This window comes from Bombyx mori, chromosome 8 (genome assembly GCF_030269925.1).
Source record: "Bombyx mori chromosome 8, ASM3026992v2".
Lineage (NCBI taxonomy): Eukaryota > Metazoa > Arthropoda > Insecta > Lepidoptera > Bombycidae > Bombyx > Bombyx mori.
Genome location: NC_085114.1, coordinates 1,034,208 through 1,046,357, shown reverse-complemented (window position 1 = coordinate 1,046,357; position 12,150 = coordinate 1,034,208). Strand labels below are relative to the sequence as shown.

The window sequence follows — 12,150 nt, the reverse complement described above, 5'->3', positions numbered from 1 at the left end:
ATCCTGTTAAAAATTAGTTACAGCTCACGACAGTCATTATACCTAGTAATAGTTACTGAAGTGGAAGTGGCATTGGATTGGTCACACTTTGAGAAAGCTCGATACCCACCTATCAAAGAGAGCACTGACCTGGAAAGTGTCTGGCAAAAGGAAGAGAGGGCGCCCCAGAACAACTTGGCGTCGCTCGGTGGAGCAGGAGCTAGGGGTCTTGGGCATGACGTGGGAGGAGCTAGAACAGACTGCCCAAAACCGATATAAATGGAAAAATTTGATTCGAGCCCTACATTCTCGCTCACGACTCGGTCGTGCGCGGACGTGCTTTCCGATCCGTGGCCCGCTTGCGAGCTGCGTCTCTGAACTCACAGTTGTGCTCGACAGTGTAGTGACCGTGAATACATCGTGCGTACAATTCGGTAGTGCGGACGTGCCGATCCGTTGGTCGCTTGCGATCTGCGTATCGAGGTCCATTTTTGTGCGCTAAAGTTTTGTAACCGCGAACCCACCCTTACCAACTGCCTTTTTCAAGGCAAAACCAATCGCTACGTTCAGCTTCCTGTGGCACTCACAGGCTAGCGATTTCCTAACCCTTCCCAAAAACAACAGTCTTTTTCAAGACTAGACCCCCGCTCGCGATTCTGCCTGCTGTAGCACTATACAGCCCGAGCGGGTTCCTTTCCTTTTCCCCGCCGATTGCCGTTTTCACGGCATAGGCATTCCCCCCCCCTGCTCCTTGCTGTCCTGCAGCACAGGGGGGTTACAAATCCTATCCGGGGCCTCGCCTTTCGGCGAGTTCAACAAAAGTCCCGGGGCCGCCCCCCCCGGGCAAGAAGACAGCAAGATGAGTGAAGATTGTGTCAGTGAAAGTGCTAGTGACATTGTCGGGTTCCTCCGGGATAGGTACCCGTCAATTAGGGCCGAGTACTTAGCGTATAGGGCCTCCCGTGGCAATCCCTCCCCCCCCGCGTCCGTCGCCGCGTATTTCAACCGTGCCTCGGAGGCACGCCGCGCGCCCCCCGCCGCCGCGTTAAGTTCGAGCGCACGTTCCAACGATGCGACTCACGAAGCGCCTAGCGCTACCCCCACCCCCGCGCCCGCGTCGGTTACGTCATCACGCGCTACGTCCGCCGCGACCTCGATCATTTCAAGTTCAGGCTCCGATACCGAATCGGAGATGGATTTCGAATCCGCGTCAAGCCCTCAGCCTGGAACTTCGGATGGGTTCCAAACCGTAACGCGCGGTAAAAAGCGTACTCGCGCCGTGGAGTCCCGGAACTCCACGACAAAACAAACGAAATCCGCGTCCGCCTCTCGACCAAAAGTAGTAGTAACACCGGAGTCGGACTCCGCGCGCCGCGTAACCCCACCGCCGCGTCCCAAGCCCGCGCCCGCTCCCAAAGTAGCTGCCCCGCCCCCGCTGATACTTCAAGAGAAGACAGCGTGGAATCGCGTGTCCCAGGCCCTTCAGGCAAATAAAATTAACTACACCCATGCGCGTAACGTCGCGCATGGGATTCAGATCAAGGTCGCAACGCCGGGCGACCATAGGGCCCTCTCAGCATACCTCCGAAAGGAGAACATAGGTTTCCACACCTATGCTCTTCAGGAGGACCGCGAGCTCCGCGTAGTAATACGCGGAGTCCCTAAGGAGCTAGAAATAGACTACATTAAGGAGGATCTGACCGCTCAGGCCCTCCCGATAGTTAGTGTGCACCGGATGCACAGCGGGCGGGGCAAACAGCCCTATAATATGATACTCGTGGCGTTAGAACCCACCCCGGAGGCCAAAAAGAAGATCGCATGTCTCACGACAATTTGCGGCCTATCCGGGATATCGATCGAAGCCCCCCATAAGCGTGGCACTCCCGGGCAGTGCTACAGGTGCCAACTCTATGGCCACTCGGCGCGTAATTGCCACGCGCGCCCCCGCTGCGTGAAATGCCTCGGCGATCACGCTACGTTAGATTGCGTTAGAGATAGGGAAACCGCGACCGAACCTCCCAGCTGTGTCCTATGCCTTAAGCAAGGGCACCCCGCGAACTACCGTGGATGTCCCAGGGCTCCGCGAAAACGCCCAACCCACCCAGCTCCGCGAACCGTCGGCCCAAAGACTTCGGCACCCTCAGTGCCGAAACCTGCCTTCGTGCCGGCTGCAGTTCCCACGGTTTCAGCGTGGAAAAAGCCGCTGCCGTATACGAAGGCGGGAACGCAAACCGCACCCCCGCCCCCGCTCGCGACACGCCCCGCGCCTCAGCCCCTGCTCGCACCTCGCCCCGCGCCCGCGTTCCGTCCCCCGCAACCCTCTGCCGCCAACGACTTCGCGCTCGTGCGCGACTTCGTCACCGCGGTGAACTTCGACCGTCTGCGATCGTTCGCTGACGCTATCCGTAGGTCGACAACCCCCGAACAGCGGCTCGCGGCCGCGTTCGATCACATGGACGTTTATGAGTCCGTGTCGCGTACGTTATAAAATCTTTACCGGTAATCAATGGCGCAAAAAGGTAGAGAAAAACCGTATTCCCTTACGTTAGCATTCTACAATGCTAACGGACTCGCGCGGCAACGCGATCAAATTTTCGAATTCCTCCGCGATAATCTTGTAGATATTCTATTAGTGCAGGAAACCTGTCTGAAGCCCTCGCGTCGCGACCCGAAAGTCGCGAATTACGTCATGGTTAGGAATGACAGACTCACCGCCTCCAAAGGCGGGACTGCCATTTACTATAGGCGGGCCCTGCACGTTGTCCCTCTCGATACTCCCTCGCTCTCACATATCGAGGCGTCAGTGTGCCGTATCTCGCTGACGGGACACCAGCCGATCGTCATCGCATCCGTTTATCTCCCCCCGGACAAGCCCCTTCTGAGCAGTGACATCGAGTCACTGTTCGGCATGGGAGACTCCGTCATCCTGGCAGGCGATTTAAATTGCCACCACACTAGGTGGAACTGCCATCGTACTAACGTTAACGGTAGGCGTCTCGACGCGTTTATAGACGACCTCACCTTTGAAATAGTCGGTCCCCCAACTCCAACATGTTATCCGTATAACATCGCGCTCCGTCCGAGCACTATAGACCTGGCATTGCTTAGGAACGTAACTCTGCGCTTGCGTTCCATCGAAGCAATGTCAGAGCTCGACTCAGACCACCGACCTGTCGTTATGCAGCTCGGTCGCCCCCACAACCCAGTCACTGTTACGAGGACCATGGTGGATTGGAATAAGCTGGGCACGTGCCTAGCCGACACCGCTCCGCCAATCCTCCCTTACGGCCCGGATTCGAATCTATCCCCCGAGGACACCGTCGAATCCATAAACATCATTACCGATCACATATCTTCCGCGATCATTAGATCTTCTAAAGAAGTCGATGTGGAGGACAGCTTCCACCGCATCAGACTGTCCCCCGATCTTAGGAATCTCTTAAGAGTTAGGAACGCGGCAATCCGGGCCTACGATCGTCTTCCCACGCATTCAAACCGGATTCGGATGCGTCGTCTACAACGCGAAGTCCACTCCCGCTTAAGCGACGCGCGTAACGATAATTGGCATAGTTATTTAGAACAACTCGCGCCCTCCCACCAAGCATACTGGCGACTAGCTAGGACTCTCAAATCCGAAACTACCGCTACTATGCCTCCCCTCGTACGCCCTTTAGGCCAACCACCGGCATTCGATGACGATGACAAGGCTGAGCTGCTGGCCGATGCACTGCAAGAGCAGTGCACCACCAGCACTCAACACGCGGACCCCGAACACACCGAGTTAGTCGACAGGGAGGTCGAGCGCAGAGCTTCCCTGCCGCCCTCGGACGCGTTACCCCCCATTACCACTGACGAAGTTAGAGACGCGATCCACAACCTACAACCTAGGAAGGCACCCGGCTCCGACGGCATCCACAACCGCGCGCTTAAACTCTTGCCAGTCCAACTGATAGCAATGTTGGCTACAATTTTAAATGCCGCTATGACGCACTGCATCTTTCCCGCGGTGTGGAAAGAAGCGGACGTTATCGGTATACATAAGCCGGGCAAACCGACAAACGAAACTTCTAGTTACCGTCCGATTAGTCTCCTCTCGACGATAGGAAAAATTTACGAACGGCTCCTTAGGAAACGCCTCTGGGATTTTGTTACCGCGAACAAAATTCTCATAGACGAACAGTTCGGATTCCGCTCAAAACACTCGTGCGTACAACAAGTGCACCGCCTCACGGAGCACATTCTGATAGGACTAAATAGGCGTAAACAAATCCCGACCGGCGCCCTCTTCTTCGACATCGCGAAGGCGTTCGACAAAGTCTGGCACAACGGTTTAATTTATAAACTATACAACATGGGAGTGCCAGACAGACTCGTGCTCATCATACGAGACTTCTTGTCGAACCGTTCGTTTCGATATCGAGTAGAGGGAACTCGTTCTCGTCCCCGTCAACTGACCGCCGGAGTCCCGCAAGGCTCCGCGCTCTCCCCGTTATTATTTAGTTTGTATATCAATGATATACCCCGGTCTCCGGAGACCCATCTAGCGCTCTTCGCCGATGACACGGCTATCTACTACTCGTGTAGGAAGATGTCGCTGCTTCATCGGCGACTCCAGATCGCAGTAGCCACCCTGGGACAGTGGTTCCGGAAGTGGCGAATAGACATCAACCCCACGAAAAGCGCAGCGGTGCTCTTCAAAAGGGGTCGCCCTCCGAACATCACTTCGAGCATCCCACTCCGTAGTAGGCGCGCAAACACCTCCGCCGTTAGTCCCATCACTCTCTTTGGCCAGCCCATTCCGTGGGTCTCGAAGGTCAAATATCTAGGCGTCACCCTCGACAGAGGGATGACATTCCGTCCCCATATAAAAACGGTACGCGACCGCGCCGCGTTTATTCTAGGACGACTCTATCCAATGCTTTGTAGTCGAAGCAAACTGTCCCTCCGCAATAAGGTAACTCTCTACAAAACTTGTATACGCCCCGTCATGACGTATGCAAGCGTAGTGTTCGCTCACTCAGCCCGCACCCACTTGAAATCCCTTCAGGTTATTCAATCACGATTCTGCAGGATAGCCGTCGGAGCGCCTTGGTTCCTTAGGAATGTGGATCTCCACGACGACCTGGAGCTCGACTCTTTTAGTAAGTATCTACAGTCGGCATCGCTGCGCAATTTCGAGAAGGCGGCACGACATGAGAACCCTCTCATCGTAGCCGCTGGAAATTACATACCCGACCCAGTAGACCGAATGGTAAACCGTCGACGTCGCCCAAAGCACGTCATTACGGATCCTCCTGATCCATTAACGGTGCTTTTAGGCACCACAAGCACCGGTCACCGTCCTCGTCGAACCCGTCGCTTGCGACGAAGGGCTCGACGAGCGAACTAACCCATAGACACAGCCCACTGAGTTTCTCGCCGGATCTTCTCAGTGGGTCGCGTTTCCGATCCGGTGGTAGATTCTGCGAAGCACTGCTCTTGCTAGGGTCAGTGTTAGCAACTCTCCGGTTGAGCCCCGCGAGCTCACCTACTAACGTTAGGGTGAAGCTGAAATAGCCTCTCAAGGCTATCAGCATAGGTAGGAAAAAAAAAAAAAAAAAAAAAAAACGCGCGAGCCCTACACCCCAGCAGAGGGTAATAGGAAAGAATGATGATGATGATGAATAGTTACTATACCCGGTACCAGTTACTATACCCAGTACTGACTATACCAAGTACGATGTTGATAATATCATTCCTAATTTAAACAAGACAACAAACAACCATACGAGCTAACCAATCGAATTCCATAATTGTTCTGTCAAAGCAAATGCAATAGAAAAGTATTCCAGAATTCCAAATGATTCTGTGAAGTGATATTGACCGAATACTAACTCCAAATTTCAGTACATTTCTATGTATGTAAGCAGCCCTAACACAGACGCGTAGGGGTGGCACCGCGGGGGCGCGTCGTCTAGACGTGTCATGTGAAAAGCTTATAATGTTACGAAAAAATATATTAAATATTATTGTTTTATATAAGTTTAGAAACAGGGTGGAGAACATATACCATTTGAAGTGATAATGTCGTACGTGTGTGATCTACTAAGTGTTTTAAAGTCGCACAATAAAAATTTTAATCGACTAACTTTTACTAACCAACTAGTTTCTATTTAGAGGTATTATTGAAATCAAAGATCTACATATTACTAAAAAAAAAAAAAGATTTTATTTACTCTTTTCCGCAATTAAGTTTTCGACTTTGGTTGCATTTTAGAAATTCGTTGCTTGGAAATATCACAACAGGACGGTGCTCGGTGGAAAAAAAATTGGAAAATAATATAAAGTATAAAATAATATGTTAAAAGTATAAAGTATAAAATAAAATAATAGTAAATAATATAAAATAATATGAAGTTATTTGTCAAGGGAATTTATTAATATATTCCTTTTAATACTGTATAAACTATTACATGTATACATGTATGTATGTACGTATGTATGTATATATGTAACTATGTATGTATGTATGTATATATGATTGTGTATATATCTATTTATATACTTTTTAGTGTATGTATTTGTAAGTTAATATAAATTTTATTGCACCTACCACTATTTACTCTGCACTACCTTTAGTTGACTGGTAGAGAATGCCTTAGGCATTAAGTCCGCCAATGTAAATTTTACATGAAGCGTAATAAATAATATAAAGACGATCTTGTCGAATACTAATAGTTATTGCTGTGTTCGTATAACTACTACATACGTATTGTATGCGCTTATAGCACAATGAGTTTTATAACAATCATTCAATGGACGCGTGGTTATTCGAGGGATCTTGAGATTCGGATCTGTTCATACAAGTAGCCGATACTTTGACCTATGGGAAGGTCTTTCCTGGCATTCCTTACATTAAGTCTGTAATCCAATCGCATTTGATACGTTAGCACGAAATATATAGAGCGTTACGATATGAGTGACACGATGATAGTATGAATATAACAGTCGAAATTAGCGGCCCACTTATACTACACAATAGGTTTTACTTTTTTTTTATTGCTTAGATGGATGGACGAGCTCACAGCCCACCTGGTGTTAAGTGGTTACTGGAGCCCATAGGCATCTACAACGTAAATGCGCCACCCACCTTGAGATATAAGTTCTAAGGTCTCAGTATAGTGACAACGGCTGCCCCACCCTTCAAACCGAAACGCATTACTGCTTCACGGTAGAAATAGGCAGGTTTGTTTATTGACTATCTATTTACCTTCTGTGCCGTCCGCTACCAGCCACTGAAATATAATTTTCCTCAGAACTTGGTACATCAGTTCATCACAGATTTAATAATAGCGTTTATCACAAAAGATAATCAAGGCATGTGATTCTCTAAATGCATCTTACATTAAGTCGGCCTCGTCTCAGCTGATGTCACCGGGGCATCAAAAGTTTAACTTCAATCATCTTTACGAGGATATTTCAGATCATAATATGACGTGTAATATTATACGGGATGGATGTACGTTGTGTTCTGTCATGCACAACACCCACTTACATACACTGTGAACGGGCTATCTCCAAAAGCGAAGACACGTAAAGGCTGGTGTTGTTTTTTATTTATGTGAGGCTAGACCTCACAGTAAGCTCTGTGGCGTAACCAAAGATGCGGCCGATCGATAATTATTATTTATGATTGTCATTAGATAAAAATAATTATAGCGCTCTGAGCTATAATTCTTTGATTTATAATTACTGGTGGTAGGATCTCTTGTGAGTCCGCACGGGTAGGTACCACCACCCCGCCTATTTCTGCCGTGAAGCAGTAATGCGTTTCGGTTTGAAAGGTGGGGCAGCCGTTGTAACCATACTGAAACCTTAGAACTCATATTATTATCTCAAGATGGGTGGCGCATTTACGTTGTAGATGTCTATGGGCTCCAGTAACCACTTAACATCAGTGGGCTGTGAGCTCGTCCACTCATCTCCATTCCAGAGCCGGAATTCATTCCAGAGCCGGATGGCAAGTGTCAAACCAATAATCTTCATTTTGATTATAACGAATAGTCTTTTAACTAAACTTTCGTATAAAGAGACTGCAATGTGACTGCAAGCATTATTAAAAATTATTTCATTTAAAAATTTATACGGCAGATTTTGGTGTGACAACGATGTTAATTTTGCTAACGATGTTAATCTACCTATTACGAGTATATGAGTCGTCTATTATCAAAGGTGGCAATCTGTGCATTTGGACAAAAAAATGTTAATGATATGTCAATACAGATTGATTTGAATATAATCGTCTCCTTCAAAGAATACGGTTCAAAACCTGCATTAAATAAAGTATTAACTTAACCTGTTATTTATCTAAAATGTCGTTCAGAAGAGTTTTGTGACTGCCAATAGAATACAAAGTCAATAATTCGTTTTTCTGATTTACCAATAATTCTCCAAAAGTCACATTGTCGGCTTTGATAATAGTCGACTCATATGTCAACTACGGGTGGGATCTAGCGAATATCAGGAACAAAATAAACTTTTACAAAATACACAAATAGCAATTATCAAACAAAAAGAATGAAATATGAAAGGATAACACGCCCGTTGCATTGGTGCTAAGCGATGCACCGGTATTTGAATCCCAGGCGGGTACCAACCACTTAACACCAGGTGAGCTGTAAGATCGTCCACCCATCTAAGCAAAAAAAACCATACATTTTTTAAAGCAAATACGTTCCCATTATAGTATTTGCTAGCAAATTATTTCCAACAAAAGTAACAACATAAAAATGTTTAAAACTAGCAACAAACTACAAATTTACTTAATAAACTGGCCACCCTTAGAACAGGTATGTATCATTGTCTCTTGGTAGAAAAATGTAGGCTAATGTATCTCTCCAATAAGGTTCAAAATTCGTCCAACCATCACAACAACAACAACTTAATCCACTCGTATCAATTTCACAAGTCCTTACACAACCATATCAATTACGGAGTCATCGTTCAATCTATTTTAAAAGATATTCCACAAACTGCATGCGGTCACGGAAACCACTGGAATAAACGTGACATCATTTGTTCCATTACCGTCGACCTGGTCAAGGACGCACGCGGAAAGTAGAGATTCCGAGTCGATAGGGGATAGCGGGACCGACACGGGCTGGTACTGCAACGCTGAACTATAGTCATGGCTTTTGTTTTTTGTTTTTGTTTTAAGGTTCATAACAGTGCACACACACGAATGAAGCCTGCCTAGAACCAGAGAGGATACTAAATACTACCGACCTGCATTACATCGTCAATCTTGGGCGTGAGGTCTATATTTTCATATAAAGAAATGGCTATTATTTAAACTAGAATAATACAGGATTGTCCCAAAACTAAAAGAGCTGACTACCCATAACACAAAGATCTACCTAACCGTTTCACTTAGCTTGGAAGGTTTGCGAGTTTTAATTTTGGGATAATTGGGCTTTGGTTTTTTTTTGGTACATGCTGGGTTTTCGTAATGATATTAACTTAATATTTCTATTATATTAGGGAGGTTGTTAGGATGTGGATGTTGTTCGGAGTCGTGACATATCAGGAAATGATAGAATCATTGATGATTTTATCAGCTCACTCAGTGTTAAGAGGCTTTAGAGGTATTCGAGGGCAACAAATTTTGAATACTGCCGCCTCTCTTACAATGAGACACAAATTTGAAGTTTAAATATTAATAACCGTCCCGTTTCTTCCTTAGATGTTGGCACTAGAACAAGGTTGCTAAGCCCCATGCATGCGAACATTTGTTGAGGTCCGTAAGCAAATTGCGGCAAGAAAAGCGATACTAGATCTGGCTTCATAGATTTTTGGCCTCATAGATTTTATGAGTGTCAAATCTAATTTTTGTAATAAATTAATATCGCACGTTACTAACAGAGCAACAAATTAGATGTAGCTTCCTACGTCACAGCTTATGGCGTTCTTACAAAGTTACAGTAACTGATATAATTACTAAATTATGAGTCTTTTCATTTCATTGGTTCATTGCACTTTCTAGGCAGCGGCTTAGCTCTGCCCCTGGCATTGCTGACGTCCCTGGGCGAAGGTAACCACTCACCATTAGGTGGGCCGTATGGTCGTCTATCGTGGTAAAAAAACTTAGTCCATTGGTAGACAAAACGAGTATACCACCTGGAGATCTGAGGAAGAAGTCCTAGAGGTAACAAATTATGGTTGTTCCATTCTTCAAAAAAGAACGAACGACTGCTACACCTGTTCCGTAAATATGGACATGTCAACGTTATCTAATTTTGCTCATGGAACTTGTTAGTTAAGGTATGGGTAAAACAAGTCCAAAATCAAAACGCTCCCTATATCGTATCGACGTGAATAATTAACGAGAGCCATAAAGCCATTAGCGCCGATGCTACCTATGGTAACCCGTCATTTTTTTTAAATGACTCAGAGAAACTCCCACGCACCATGATCAACACGAAAGACCGTAGCTTTGCCAAATTTAGTCTACCGTTCGGTTCGGACAAGTACCTCAGTTCAATTAGTCACTGTTCCCCATAAGAGGGTCGTCATGTGGGTGGTCTTTCAGAACATTCACTCGCATCAAGTATGCGAGAGAGGGCTTTTGCATTATTAAATGTTTATTTGATCATTTGTATTTTGACCTTACAATTATCCGGTCATGCTGAACCGAATTTGGTGTTCGAATAGAGATTTTTATGGACAAATTAAATAAAACAAACGACATAGAAAATGGTATCTAGTAGCAGTGTTGTGCGCATGGTCTATTCGCTAAGGTATCGGCCACACTTCGACTAAACAACTCAATTCAAACGTTTCCTCTTATGCCAGAATATGCCCCTAGCTTTGATGAACTCGGCGGGCTTTTATATAAATTTATTACTGAGATGGTTGGACGAGCTCACAGCCCACCTGGTGTTAAGTGGGTACTGGAGCCCATAGACATTAACGACGTAAATGCGCCACCCACCTTGAGATATAAGTTCTAAGGTCTCAAGTATAGTGACAACGGCTGCCCCACCCTTCAAACCGAAACGCATTACTGCTTCACGGCAGAAATAGGCAGGGTGGTGGTACCTACCCGCGCGGACTCACAAGAGGTCCTACCACCAGTAATTACGCCAATTATAATTTTGCGGGTTTGATTTTTATTACGCGATGTTATTGCTTCACCGTGGAAGGCAATAGTGAACATTTGTTGATTACGTATTTCATTAGAAAAATTGGTACCCGCCTGGAATTCGAGCACCGGTGCATCACTCAACACGAATGCACCAGACGTCTTATCTTTTAGGCCCCGACGACTTCGAAATTTTAACTTAATATAAAATACTAAGTAGATTCTAGAAACTAAGAGATCTCTAAGTGTTCATGAAGGACACCAAACGCAAAGCAATAACTACATCTTGAGAAATTAAGTCCGGAAATTAAATTAACTGCCCGATAGGTACCACTATCCTGTCTACCATACTCGTACTTCTGGTGGGAAGCAGTCATCCAGCTTGGTGGTTAGGACAGCGGTTACACAATAAAATGGAGAGCTCAGACTCGTGTTGTGACGTCATTCCGTATTGTCTCTCGGCAATGGTAGCCGCAGAATACCAGACGGGCCCTGATATCTACCCGCATTAGCTAATAAATCTAAATACGAACCCAGCTTTTCTGCCTGGAAGAAGTCATCCCGATTGAAGGTTAGGACAGGGGTTACACAATAAAATGAAGAGCCTGGCCTCGTGTTGTGACGTCATTCCGTATTGTCTCTCAGCAATGGTAGCCGTTGAATACTAGACTGGCCCTGATATCTACCCGCATTAGCTAATAAATCTCAATACGAACCCAGCCTTGTCTCCACTGCACAGCTGCTTTAAGAGACGTGTTACTTCACAACCTGTGGGTATCGAGTTTGGTACCTGGAACGAAGTGATATATTAAAAATTATATCATACCAAGTTAATATTTTGTTCGATGCTACTAGTCTTATTATGGAGACTTATCTATATATGTATCTTTGTGTACAGCCAATAGAGTTATAGAAATAATACATTAAGGGGAGCTAAGCGAAGATAGGCAGCGTCGCCGCGTCGGCTGTGTCCCTGACATTGACTTGTTACAGGGTGGGTTGCGTGGTCATGTGCCCTTGAAGAATGGACTACAATATCATTAATATAATAA

The 12,150-nt window shown here is 46.2% G+C and overlaps 1 protein-coding gene across 2 annotated transcripts in view; it reads right to left on the bottom strand.

The window, feature by feature from the left end:
- The window catches only part of LOC101735373 (uncharacterized), a 72,595-nt gene that overhangs the window by 9,051 nt on the left and 51,394 nt on the right, over window positions 1-12,150 (bottom strand). For both annotated transcript variants that reach the window (XM_038012464.2, XM_038012463.2), the window contains one exon: window positions 11,815-11,888. In XM_038012464.2, coding sequence (XP_037868392.1) covers window positions 11,815-11,888 — 74 coding nt within the window. The remainder of the gene's footprint in view (window positions 1-11,814; window positions 11,889-12,150) is intronic.